We start from the raw sequence: 12109 nt of genomic DNA on the forward strand, positions 1-12109 counted from the left end.
TTTCTTTTTTTCTTTTAAGAGTAACTTTTTCTTGTATATTTAGTTTTAGCTTTTTCTCTAGTTGTATCGGAGCGGGAGCTACTCTCTAGTTGCAGTGCCTGGGCTTACTGCAGTGGCTTCTTGTTGCAGAGCACAGGCTCAGTAGTTGTGGTGCTCGGTAGTTGTTAGTTGCTCTGCACATGTGAAATCCTTCTGGATCAGGGATTGAACGCATGTCCCCTGCAGATTCTTTATCACTGAGCCACCAGGGAAGCCTGTGTTCCATTTTTTTCAAGTGGTATAATGGCTTAGTTGTAATGTAAAGGAAAATAAATATAACTGATAGTAAAATAAAATACATATAGGCACTTGGGCAGCAACAAATGACAAGAAGCAATCAGACATAGTACCTGTGCATACCAGCACACAGACAGCTGCAGGTGCAGAGAACAGGATGTGGAGTGCTGCTGCCAATTTTGTCATTTTCTTTAAAGGTTTTCAAGCGAAGCACATTACAGTTCATCCTATTTTTCCATGTTTGAGAACTCATCTACTCACTAGAATTTATTTGTAACCCCCAAATCAACACCAGTAGCGCGTTCTCAGTCATTCCCAGGAAAGATTTGAATCATTCTTAGAATTTAAGATTATACTCCACGTAAGTCGGGTATGTGTGTTGTTGTTTAGTCATGAAGTCATGTCTGACTCTTTTGCGACACCATGGACTGTGGCCCTCCATGCTCCTTTGTCCATTCTTGTCTGGGATTCCCCAGACAAGAATACTGGAATGGGTTACCATTTCCTTCTCCAGAGGGTTTTCTCAACCAGGGATTGAACCCTCATTTCCTGCATTGGCAGGAGCCTCCAGGGAAGCCCGGGGTGTGTATACATATTCCCCCAAGAGCAGTGGTTTAGTATTCGCTGATTCTGTGTTTGTAAAAACTATAAAATATAACTACCACAAACAGTGAGAATTGACCAAAATTCTGCTTCCTTGATTTGAATTGTAATCACCTCTTATAAAAGTCAGTGAATATTAAAACTGCCGTAAAAATCTTTGGTCTGTAAATAAGTTTTAATTAGATTCAAGGCTCATAGTTAAAAATAGGTTTTTTATCTGCATGAATTCTGACCAGACACTTGAACTGATTGGGGTTCTTTGTTTTTGGAGCCTGTCCCAAGCATTGCAGTAAACCTGGTGGCCCTGCTGCCTGCTAGTAGTGCTTCATAATCCTCATGAAAACAGAGCATATCTCCTTGGGGTAGAACGCCTTTTGAGAACAAGTAGTCAACCCAGACAGCTTCAGGATCAGTAAAAATCTGTTAGAACCAATAAAAAAGAATACTGGTCAGTTACAAAATGTATATGCAAAAGCCAGTGATGTTCTCATGTCATTAAAATTCCATTACAGGGATGGATGGTGCTGGTGGTTAGCAGCAGTGTGAATGTGCTTAATACCACTGAACTAGGGACTTTAAAATACTTAAGATTGTACATTTTGTTATATATTTTGCCACGATAAAAATTTTTAGGGAGTTCCCTGGCAGTCCAGTGGTTAGAACTTAGCACTTTCACTGCAGAAGCCCAGGTTCAATCCCCGGTCAGGGAAACTAAGATCCTGCCAGCCACACAGCACAGCCAAAAAAAATAATAATGTTTGAATTTTCATTTATAATAGTAAAAACAGACCCACCTGCAATAGTAACAAATAACAAAGTAGCAGAATTAAATCCTATAGGAAATGTGCAGTGTGGTATACCACCTAAAAAACTGAAGAACTTTGACTGAAATAAGACAGTGTCTTTCCAAACTAACCTCTGTGTTATGCAGTTCCTTATAGAGGTCACATGTTTTTGGTAGGGAGGGGTGGGTTGGCAAAACTATTCCAAAATTAATCTGCAAAAATATTTCTTTTAAGAGAGTGGTATTAATAAAATACGAAAAATATTGTAAAGCTATTATAAGATAGTACATATACACAGTTCAGAAACCAATCTAATGTAAATGAACATCAGAATGTGAGGCAAGAATTAACCACTAGGAAAATAAAGTTCAGTCTTTACTGATGCCATCTTCCAGCATTTGCATAAATTAGGATTTTAACATTAAAAAAATGAAACTGAGAAAGTGTTGGAACAGAGTGTTTATTATGAGGATGAGACAGACCTTTCTAAACTTTGCATAGATCATAATTGGACTACAAATAAGTCAGAATGTTTAAGTCTAAAACCACCATAAAATTGAAAGATAAATGACAAATGAAACTTTCTGAAATGGATGTTACTGACAAAGCTTTCAAATCCACATGAAAAAGACACTCCTCAGCCGAGAAAAATGGGGAAAGAACATGAGTGGGATTTTCATTAAAAGAGAAAATCCAGTAGATAGTATGCATATAAGCAAATGTGCTAACTCATTAATAGTGGTGGTGGTGGTGGTTTAGTCACTAAGTAGTATCCAACTGTTGCAACACCATGGACTGTAGCCTACCAGGTTCCTTTGTCCATGGAATTCTCTAAGCAAGAGTACCAGAGTGGGTAGCCATTTCCTTCTCCAGGGGATCTTCCTGATCCAGGTATCGAACCCAGGTCTCCTGCATTGCAGACAGATTGTCTACTGACTGAGCTAAGAGGGAAGCCCAAGCTCATTAATAATCAAATATAAATAGAATTTGTTAGTATCTCAACAGTAAAAAGATGATACTTGTAGTTGTTGAGAGTGAGATAGCAGTGATTTTCATTCCTTGTTGGATGTAAAGTTTTATAATCTGCCCAGAAAGCAGTTTGATAAAGTACATCTAATGCCTTAAGAATATACCTTTTATTTTCCCCAGAAAATCTCCTTACAGCAGTTTATTCTAGGAAATAGTCAAGGCACTGTGAAATGATTTAGCTATAAGATTGTTCATCATGGCATTGTTATATAACAACAAAAATTGCAAACAACCTAGATTATCTAACATATAGGAATTAGTTAAATATAATGAATCAGTAATAATCTTTCACCTTTTTATATGAAGTTATAAAAATATATACTGACATGGTTTTTAAAATAGGGCATGTATATTCACAGAAAAAAGTCTATTTTTCTGTTCTTTAAAAACAGAAGTTAAAAAAATTTAAAAAAAAATTAAAATAGAAGTAAAAGTCTGAAAGGGAAATGCACCAAATTAAAAATGAAGTTATCTCTAGATAGTATGTTTAGAGATGCTTCAAATTTTTCCTCTTATTTGTTTAGCTGCATTTTCTAACTTTTTAAAATAGTATATTGCTTTTTTATAATAAAAACTATATTATACATTTTAAGGAGAGTCTCATACTGGGAGTTTTAGCATGATGTTTAAGAGCGTGACCTTTTGATTCATGCAGCCCTGGTGTTGTGTCCCAGTTGAGGAATGCAATTTTGATCCAGGCAAGTTGATTTTTCTAAACCTCAGTTTCTTCAACTATAAAAACTGAGGATGATAAAAATAATACTGTTACTTAGTTTATAGAACTATTATGACTAAAGGAAATAATTCATGTAAAGAACTGGGCTCAGTGCCTAACACAGGAAGGTCTCATAAAGTGGTAACGGTGTGGGAGTAGTAATAGTAAACTTAAACTTGTGACTTCAGTTCTTGAAGCATGAAATGTTGAGGATAACGCCTTTATGTTATAGATTATTTCTTATTATACTATCATTTGTGCCATTTGTGCTTGATGCTAGTTTTCATACATTTGTAAATAGAGTGAGGTGGGTCTGTTTCTTAATTACAGTGACCAGACTGGACCTGCTCGTTGTTCTAGCATGGAATCCCATTCTGATCCGCCTGTGTAACTTGGGTCCTCTGCGCAAGTCCTCCACCACCTATGCTGTTACAGCAGCCTGCTTCCTTCACAATTCTTAGCACAATTTGTAATTAATGATTTAACTCTTTGTTTACTTATCTATAATCAGTGTCCTCCACATAAGTGCAGTAGGGCCGGAGACTGTCTTGTTGACCATTATTTCCGCAGGGCCAGGCGCAGTGCCTCCGTCTAATAGGCCCTCAGTAAGCAGTCATCCAGCCGAGGAATTGTCAAAGTTTGGGATGCTGCTGGTTGACACATCTGTGTTCATGAAGGAGATGTGCAGGCAGATGTGGACTAAAATTACCACAACAGAAGTGGGCATGTAGGCTGAAATGCTTGACTCAAAGGTGTATAGTACAGGCAACAAATTCTAGTTAAGTTCCCATTAAGTTACTCTAGCTAGAGGTTTTTGGAAAGCAGAAGACATTTCTAAAGATGTTTAATTTGTAATAGTTTTCTTTATTATGAGTAAAGTTAGATGTGCTGAGTAACACTTAAAAAATGTATAAGCCTTTAGAACATGAATGCTTATTGAATTTTGTATGTTATTTGATATTTGGCCTCATTCTCTCAGGTTCACAGTTAACAGAAGAATCTCTATAGTTGGATTTGGTTTATATGGCTCTATTCATGGTCCCACGGATTATCAAGTGAATATACAGGTACACTTTTTTCACCCACTCTATACCGTCTGAAATATATAACAAGTGTAATTTTGCAGTAAGGTATTGTTTGATGAAATCCAAGTTTCAGTATAATTATCAAAGGCATCAGAAAGCCTACTAGTAGCATTTTAAGCCTAGAGGGTTCCTTTTTACAATTGATCTAAAATGTGTGGTTTCAGAAAATTGGGGTCCTGGGGCTCTTAAATGAAGCATTCACTATAAGGAGCTCTCCTTTGTCCAGGAACCCCTTCTGTTAGCCCTTCCTATCTGCACTGGCTATCTGCAAACACCCACCTGCTTTGTTCGTGATACTTGAACTCTAGGGCATGAAACTGCCTAATTCCCTATAACTCAGGTGACATCTCTGATCTCTGATGGTCTGACTGTGCCCTGCCCCATTCTTAGGTCTGCTCCGCCTTAGTTTTTTCAGATAAGGCATGATCACTCACCCTTGGAAGAAAGTGAAAATTCTCTCTCCTTCCCTCTCAGTCTACCAGTGTTCTCCACGCTTTCCATTGCATGCCCTAGTTAGTAAAATTATTTTTGAAACACATCCACATTGTACTTTTATCTACTATACCCATATACCCATGCAGTACTATACTAATTTTATACATAAATAAAAACAAAACAAAGGGAAAAAGGAAGTAAACAATATTTCAGACTTCCATCAACAGAAAAAACTGCCCTCTCCAAAATGTTATTAATATTCTATTTTTAATAGTGAAAACATGAGTGAACTTTGTGATCAAAATGCATCATTAGTCTTTAGGACCACAGGACAATTCAAAGACCTTGTCTGATGACACCCAGAAAAGATACTTCACTTCCTCCTAAAGACTCACAAAGTAGCTCAGTCGTGTCCAACTCTTTGTGAACCTATGGACTATACAGTCCATGGAATTCTCCAGGCCAGAATACTGGAATGGGTAGCCTTTCTCTTCTCCAGGGGATCTTCCCAACCCAGGGATCAAACCCAGGTCACCCACATTGCAGGTGGTTTCTTTACCAGCTGGGCCACAGGGGAAGCCCAAAAATACTGGAGTAGGTAGCCTATCCCTTCTCCAGTGGATCTTCCCAACCCAGGAATCGATCTGGGGTCTCCTGCATTGCAGGCGGATTCTTCACCAACTAAGCTATCAGGGAAGCCCCCTCACAAAGACACCTCATTCCAAATGGAAGAATTGCTTTATTGGCTGGGCTAATGAAATCATGCTCATTTTTAAATCCTGTCCACTAAAATCTAGTGAAATTCAGCTATAAATTTATATCACTCATATCAATTCGTTGTTCTTATAAATCAGAAAGTTACAGTTTTAATATTTTTAACAAATAGGTTCAAAAGCCACTGAAATTTGATTAGAAAATAAAAAATCAGAGAAGACCTCTGAGGGGTATAAAGATTTTCATGATCACTCCTGGTTTTACTGTGTATATTGTTGAGATCCTATCTAATAGGATCCGTAAACCCACTTAGGCAGGCTCTGTAATCTGCAGGCCTGGGAGAGCGAGGGCCCCACGATCATTCTCTATGGCTGAAGAGCCTTTTCTTCCTTCAGTGTCCCTCATGTGTTACAAGAGACCCCAGAGCCCTTGTTTACAAACTGAGGGAGGGCATCAAGGTTATAGGTGTACTTAGCTGATAAAATAGAAAATGAATAGAAATAGAACTTCTCTTTATGTTCTTCCACTGAGTGACTGGTCTTATTCACCCTCTAGATACATTACCAGATAGATCTCCCTGGGTTTGAATTTCAACTCTCCTATCTCCACGGTGTAACTGTGGGCAGATTATGTGACCCCTGTAAGCCTCAGTTTCCTTGTTTACTTTGATAGGCATAGTACCTCCATTATAATGTTCTGAGGACCAGTTGAGATGATGCCTGTAAAGTGTTTGAAACAGAGTCTGTTGCTATCATTGTTGCTCTAGTTTTATAATTTGATTCTCACAATAGCCTTAGGAAGAAGGCAAACAAATTTTTTCCCAAATTAAAAGATAAAACTGAGGTTCAGAGAAATGAAGTGGCTTGCTCTAGGTTACATTGCCACAACCAGATCTCATGTCTCCACTGCTTTCTTCCCGGGCGCCGGCATGTCTTTTGTTTCTTTTTAATTTTTTACTGAACTGTGATACAGTGTGGTCCCTCCGTATCCTCGAGGGGTTAGTTCCAGGACCCCATGTGGTTACCAGAATCCATAGATACTCAAGCCCCTTATATAAAATGGTGTCATACAGTCAGCCCTCCACGTCCACAGGGGCCAATTGTATACACAGAAAAGTACACTTAGTTATAAGTGTATGACTCCCTTTTCATACACTGTGGACTCACTTGTGTAACCAGCAGCCTGATGAAGGAACAGTGCATTACAGCACCCCAGACATCCCACATGATCTTTTCTGGTCTCTCTCCCCCCGAGGTGGCCACTGTCCCAATCTTCCACTGCATGTACTGGTTCAGCCTGTGTTCCTATTACTCTTTTTATCTGAAGTATGCAAAAAGATGGCTTTGTGAGCCTTGGCTTCCGCACATACTGCCTTTGCATGAAGACTTTTCTCTTACAACCTGGACCTCTGACTTGAGCTTTTTAAACTCTTCTGTGGAGCCTCTCCACTTCCTGACAAAATCAATGTTTCCTGTCCTCCACTTCATCTCAAGCACAACTCTCCTACTGCAGGTGCTGTTCTGAATTGTCCCTGTTTACTTGTTTTCTCATGACTAAAAGCTCCTTGAGGGTGTCTCAGTGCCTGGCACAGATTATGGGACAGGCAGAATTATCATATTTTAAATATCCACATAGGATGTTACAGGAATTTCCCAGCAACAAGACAAAGGCTAGCAAGGAGTAAAGGCTCATTTCCTTCAGGATTCTAAAATCCACACATTCTTTAACACCAGTTCCCAAGCCATGTGTCCTTTTTAGAAGCTTCTCTTCTACAGCCAAGGCCCAGTCATCTGACATCCTCCCATCCTCGCTGTGGTGAATGGGTTTTCTGACAGCATGTTTCAAGCCATCTTTGGTGGTTAGAGATGGCAGAGAAAAGTGACAACAGAAAGAAGTAGAAGCCTGCTGTGCTGTTCCTAAGGGCTTCATATTCTTTTCTAGGAAACTTTGTTTCAGTTGATGTAACTTAAATTTAACTTTTCTTTTAAAAATTACAGATCATTGAATATGAAAAAAAACAAACACTGGGACAAAACGATACTGGATTCAGTTGTGACGGAACTGCTAACACATTCAGGGTGATGTTCAAAGAACCCATAGAAATCCTGCCCAACTTGTGCTACATGGCATGCGCAACACTCAAAGTAAGAGTCTTCCCAAATGTTCCACCTGGTGAGCTGTGGGGCCCGGGGTTTCCTCCTGCATGTTACAGAGCACGTGTTTCAGTAGCAGCTGAGAATCACTCACAATACATCCTTGGTGGAAGCAGGGAAGGCAGGAAGCTGGGAGCTAAATTGTACCATGGCTTTTAGAAAAGCAGTGTCTCTCAGCACAGCTCTGCTTGGGAAGAAATGGTTAGTTCTCTACAAGAATCTAGCAGCCATTTGTTTGAGCAGGAGATTGCAAGTTTGTTAGAAGATAAAACAGTTTTCTTTTTTAAACCATTTCACTGTTCTCTAATACCCGAGCTCTGCGTTCAATATTTTTAGTCATTAATTAGCTTGTAGCAGAAACTACAGTTTTCAGTAAATGACTTGGCATAAATTTTTGTACAAGAGCTATAAAGAAATAAAGTAGATCGTTAATCTAATTGAAATGCCACGTCCAGTTGAGCTTATTGAATGAAAATTACTAATGAACCATTTGCTCTCATTTAGGGTCCAGATTCCCACTATGGCACAAAAGGACTGAAGAAAGTGGTGCATGAAACACCTACTGCTAGCAAGACTGTCTTTTTCTTTTTTAGTTCTCCTGGCAATAATAATGGCACTTCAATAGAAGATGGGCAAATACCAGAAATAATATTTTACACATAATTCAGCTTTATAACATCCAGCTGAACAGTACCTAATTCAGCGTTATAATACACCTCGGCTAAACAGTACCATGCAGTCTAGTGTCAACGGCAGAAAGAACTGGTCACAAAAAAGAGTTTGAGTGTTATGAATATTTATAACTGTAAGATGAGAGACATTTTGATTTCTTAGGTAAATAAATGTTGACTTAAATCTCTGCATGATTTAACAGATGATTTCCATTTTCTTGTAACCTTAAAGGGAAAAAAGAATAGGTTTAATTGTTTAAAAAAAAAACAGCTATTTCAGCTTTATCTTGTATAATTTCTTAAATCAGCTGACTCATGTTATTTCAGCAGTGTTATAATTGAAAGATTCTTGTTTTATGTAGCTTGTTTGTGTTTTTTGTTTCTGTTTGAACTGTTTTGAAGGTTACATAAGATGAGGTAGGTCAGTATTTCCACAGAATTCCTACTAACTCAATTTTCAGAAAATGAAGAAAGCTGACTTCATCCTTGGGGTTTTGAAATATCTGGTTGTTAGCATTTGGCATATTGCTAGAAATAGGCTTAACAAATGCCTCAGAAAATTTTGAGTGCATTTATAGAAAAAATATTTCATAATAGTCTAGTAATAATATAGTACAGTTTTAAACGATAAATTGAATTTGTACAAATTCATAGTAATCTATTATGAACAGAGGATCTAAAGGTGTACTTTAAGACTGGATTCTTTTATCACTTAATCTTTATCACTTAAAGTATGTATAAACTGTACCCATCTCTCTGAATGAGGCATGCTGTTGAGAATTCCCAAAATTGAAATGATGATGGTGATGGTGGTGGTTCCTGGCTACAGACATCATCAGTTCAACATTTGGTGAATTTACACGGGAAGTTATGGAATCTTACACAAGAAGAAATGGACTGAAATACTAACATCTCTAACAACTGCTTTAATATCCAACAGAATCACACCTGCTGGAAAATATACTTTCTGAACACCTACACAGTTCTGTCCAAGAAATAAGATTTAATATTTATGACCTCATTGTCACAAGTGCTGCTGCCTTAGGAGGGGATGGGAAGTATATTGGCAGGGTGATATTTATACACTTTTATAAAGCAAAATTTTTCTATAAATAACTTTCTTTTTCTTTCCCTTGAAAATGATTATCTCATTAAAAATGTATGTATAATTAAGCTCTATCAAATAGTTATGGAAGATGTGCAGAAATCACAATTCTTTTTAGTATCAACTTAAAAAGAGTTTTTTCTAAATGGTAATTAGGATAAAAAATTTCCATCCAAAGTAGTATTTCACTTGATATTTTCATGAAGGTAGGGAGGTGTGTTGGCGGCAGAGGTCTCTTAAAATGGCTTGAGGAAAAGGGAAAATTTTCCCTATCTGGTAATATGATCTTAAGACTGTAAACCTCAGTTAACTGGAATAACTCTGAAATGTGTGGTCTGGTAAACTGAAGATTAACCAGCAAACACTTTAGTTTTGCTGGAAAATACAACTGCAGATAATAATTCTGCCTTAAAAAGTACAGTATGCCAGAGGTAAGTTAATGTTTTTTGACGCTTGAGGTATTTCAGTTGCTTCAAGTGTGTTACACTGAATGATAATAACTGAAAGCAGTCACAGAAGGGAAAAGAAATGGAACAGTTTACTGATACGGGATATCCCCTGGAATTAAAAAAAAATAAATATCTATTATCCTTTTATTTTTTGTTACTTGTCTTTTTTTTTCTAAAAGTGTTTGCTGCGCAGTTGTGTCTGACTCTTTGTGACCCCATGGACTGTGGCCCACCAAGCTCCTCTGTCCAAGAGATTCTCCAGGCAAGAATACTGGAATGGGTTGCCAAAGACACTATTTTGAATAAAAATTCTAGTTAATTGAGGTTTAATGTTATTTGTGTGTGTGTGTGTGTGTTCAGTTGCTCAGTCGTATCTGACTCCTTGCACACCCATAGACTAGCCCACCAAGCTCCTGTGTCCACGGGATTCTCCAGGCAAGAATACTGGAATGGCTTGTCCACTCCTCCTCCCCACCCCAGCCTGATCAGCTTATCGCAGAACAGGCCAAATTTGAGAATTCTCCCTTGGCCTTGATAATAGGTTGGAGTGAGGGGACAGAGCACAAACGCTGTGGACATTTAAATTTTTTTAAACACTGGTGGCAAAGAATTTCTGCCCAAAGGGAAAAAGAACAGGAGAGGGTCAACCAGGCTTTCAGAATAAACAAATCTGGATTTAACAAGAGAAACTTTTTTTTTTCCCCAGCATGTCTGTGGACTGCCATCTCTATTTGATGGCCATTTGGAGATCATTTCAAGTCCATTCCATAATTGTTTTCTTGCTAAGCTTCCTTTATGCAGAAAAATGATAATACAATTAAGATGCTTTCAAAAGTCCCCAGGGAAATTAATTTGTTTACAGGATTGTGTATCATACGATTAAACCAACAAGGAGGAACAGAGGCTTTCTTTATGGGCTAAAACCCATAAAACTGTCACAGGCAGTGAGGTCACAGGCAGGCGATACTCAGGGTCCCAGTGAGCTCAACAGGTGCTCTGTTTTTTGTTTGTTTTTATTTTTGTTTTCTTCACCGTTCTTAAAATTAATTTTTATTGGAGCACAGTTGCTTTACAGTGTTGGGCTAGTTTCTGTTGTACAACAAAACAAATCACCTATACCTATACATATGTGAAAGTGTTAGTGGCTCATTCGTGTCCGACTCCACGACCCCATGGACGTCTGGCTCCTTCATTCATGTGATTCTCTAGGCAAGAATACTCAAGTGGGTTGCCATTCCCTTCTTCAGGGCATCTTCCCAATCCAGGGATCGAACCCCAGTCTCCCGAACTGCAGGCAGACTCTTTACTGTCTGAGCCACAAGGGAAGCCCAAAAGGAGTACGTCAAGGCTGTATATTGTCACCCTGCTTATTTAACTTACATGCAGAGTACATCATGAGAAACGCTGGGCTGTAGGAAACACAAGCTGGAATCAAGATTGCTGGGAGAAATATCAATAACCTCAGATATGCAGATGACACTACCCTTATGGCAGAGAGTGAAGATGAACTCAAAAGCCTCTTGGAAGTGAAAGAGGAGCGTGAAAAAGTTGGCTTAAAGCTTAACATTCAGAAAACTAAGATCATAGCATCTGGTCCCATCACTTCATGGGAAATAGATGGGGAGACAGTGGAAACAGTGTCAGACTTTATTTTGGGGGGCTCCAAAATCACTGCAGCTGGTGACTGCAGCCATGAAATTAAAAGACGCTTACTCCTTGAAAGTTATGACCAACCTAGATAGCATATTAAAAAACAGAGACATGACTTTGCCAATAAAGGTCCATCTAGTCAAGGCTATGGTTTTTCCAGTGGTCATGTATGGATATGAGAGTTGGACTGTGAAGAAAGCTGAGCACCGAAAAATTGATGCTTTTGAACTATGGTGTTGGAGAAAACTCTTGAGAGTCCCTTGGACTGCAAGGAGATCCAACCAGTCCATCCTAAAGGAGATCAGTCCTGGGTGTTCATTGGAAGGACTGATGCTGAAGCTGAAACTCCAATACTTTGGCCACCTCATGCAAAGAGTTGACTCATTGGAAAAGACCCTGATGCTGGGAGGGACTGGGGGCAGGAGGAGAAGGGGACGAC

General features: G+C 38.6%; 1 protein-coding gene across 1 annotated transcript in view; it reads left to right on the plus strand.

The window, feature by feature from the left end:
* BTBD1 (BTB domain containing 1) overlaps nucleotides 1-10167 on the plus strand; it is a 48512-nt gene extending 38345 nt beyond the window's left edge. The window contains exons 6-8 of the mRNA XM_043921713.1: nucleotides 4388-4475; nucleotides 7640-7786; nucleotides 8300-10167. Coding sequence (XP_043777648.1) covers nucleotides 4388-4475; nucleotides 7640-7786; nucleotides 8300-8458 — 394 coding nt within the window. The 3' untranslated portion in view covers nucleotides 8459-10167. The remainder of the gene's footprint in view (nucleotides 1-4387; nucleotides 4476-7639; nucleotides 7787-8299) is intronic.
* Nucleotides 10168-12109: the final 1942 nt, after the last annotated feature.

This window comes from Cervus elaphus, chromosome 13, assembly GCF_910594005.1.
Source record: "Cervus elaphus chromosome 13, mCerEla1.1, whole genome shotgun sequence".
NCBI lineage: Eukaryota > Metazoa > Chordata > Mammalia > Artiodactyla > Cervidae > Cervus > Cervus elaphus.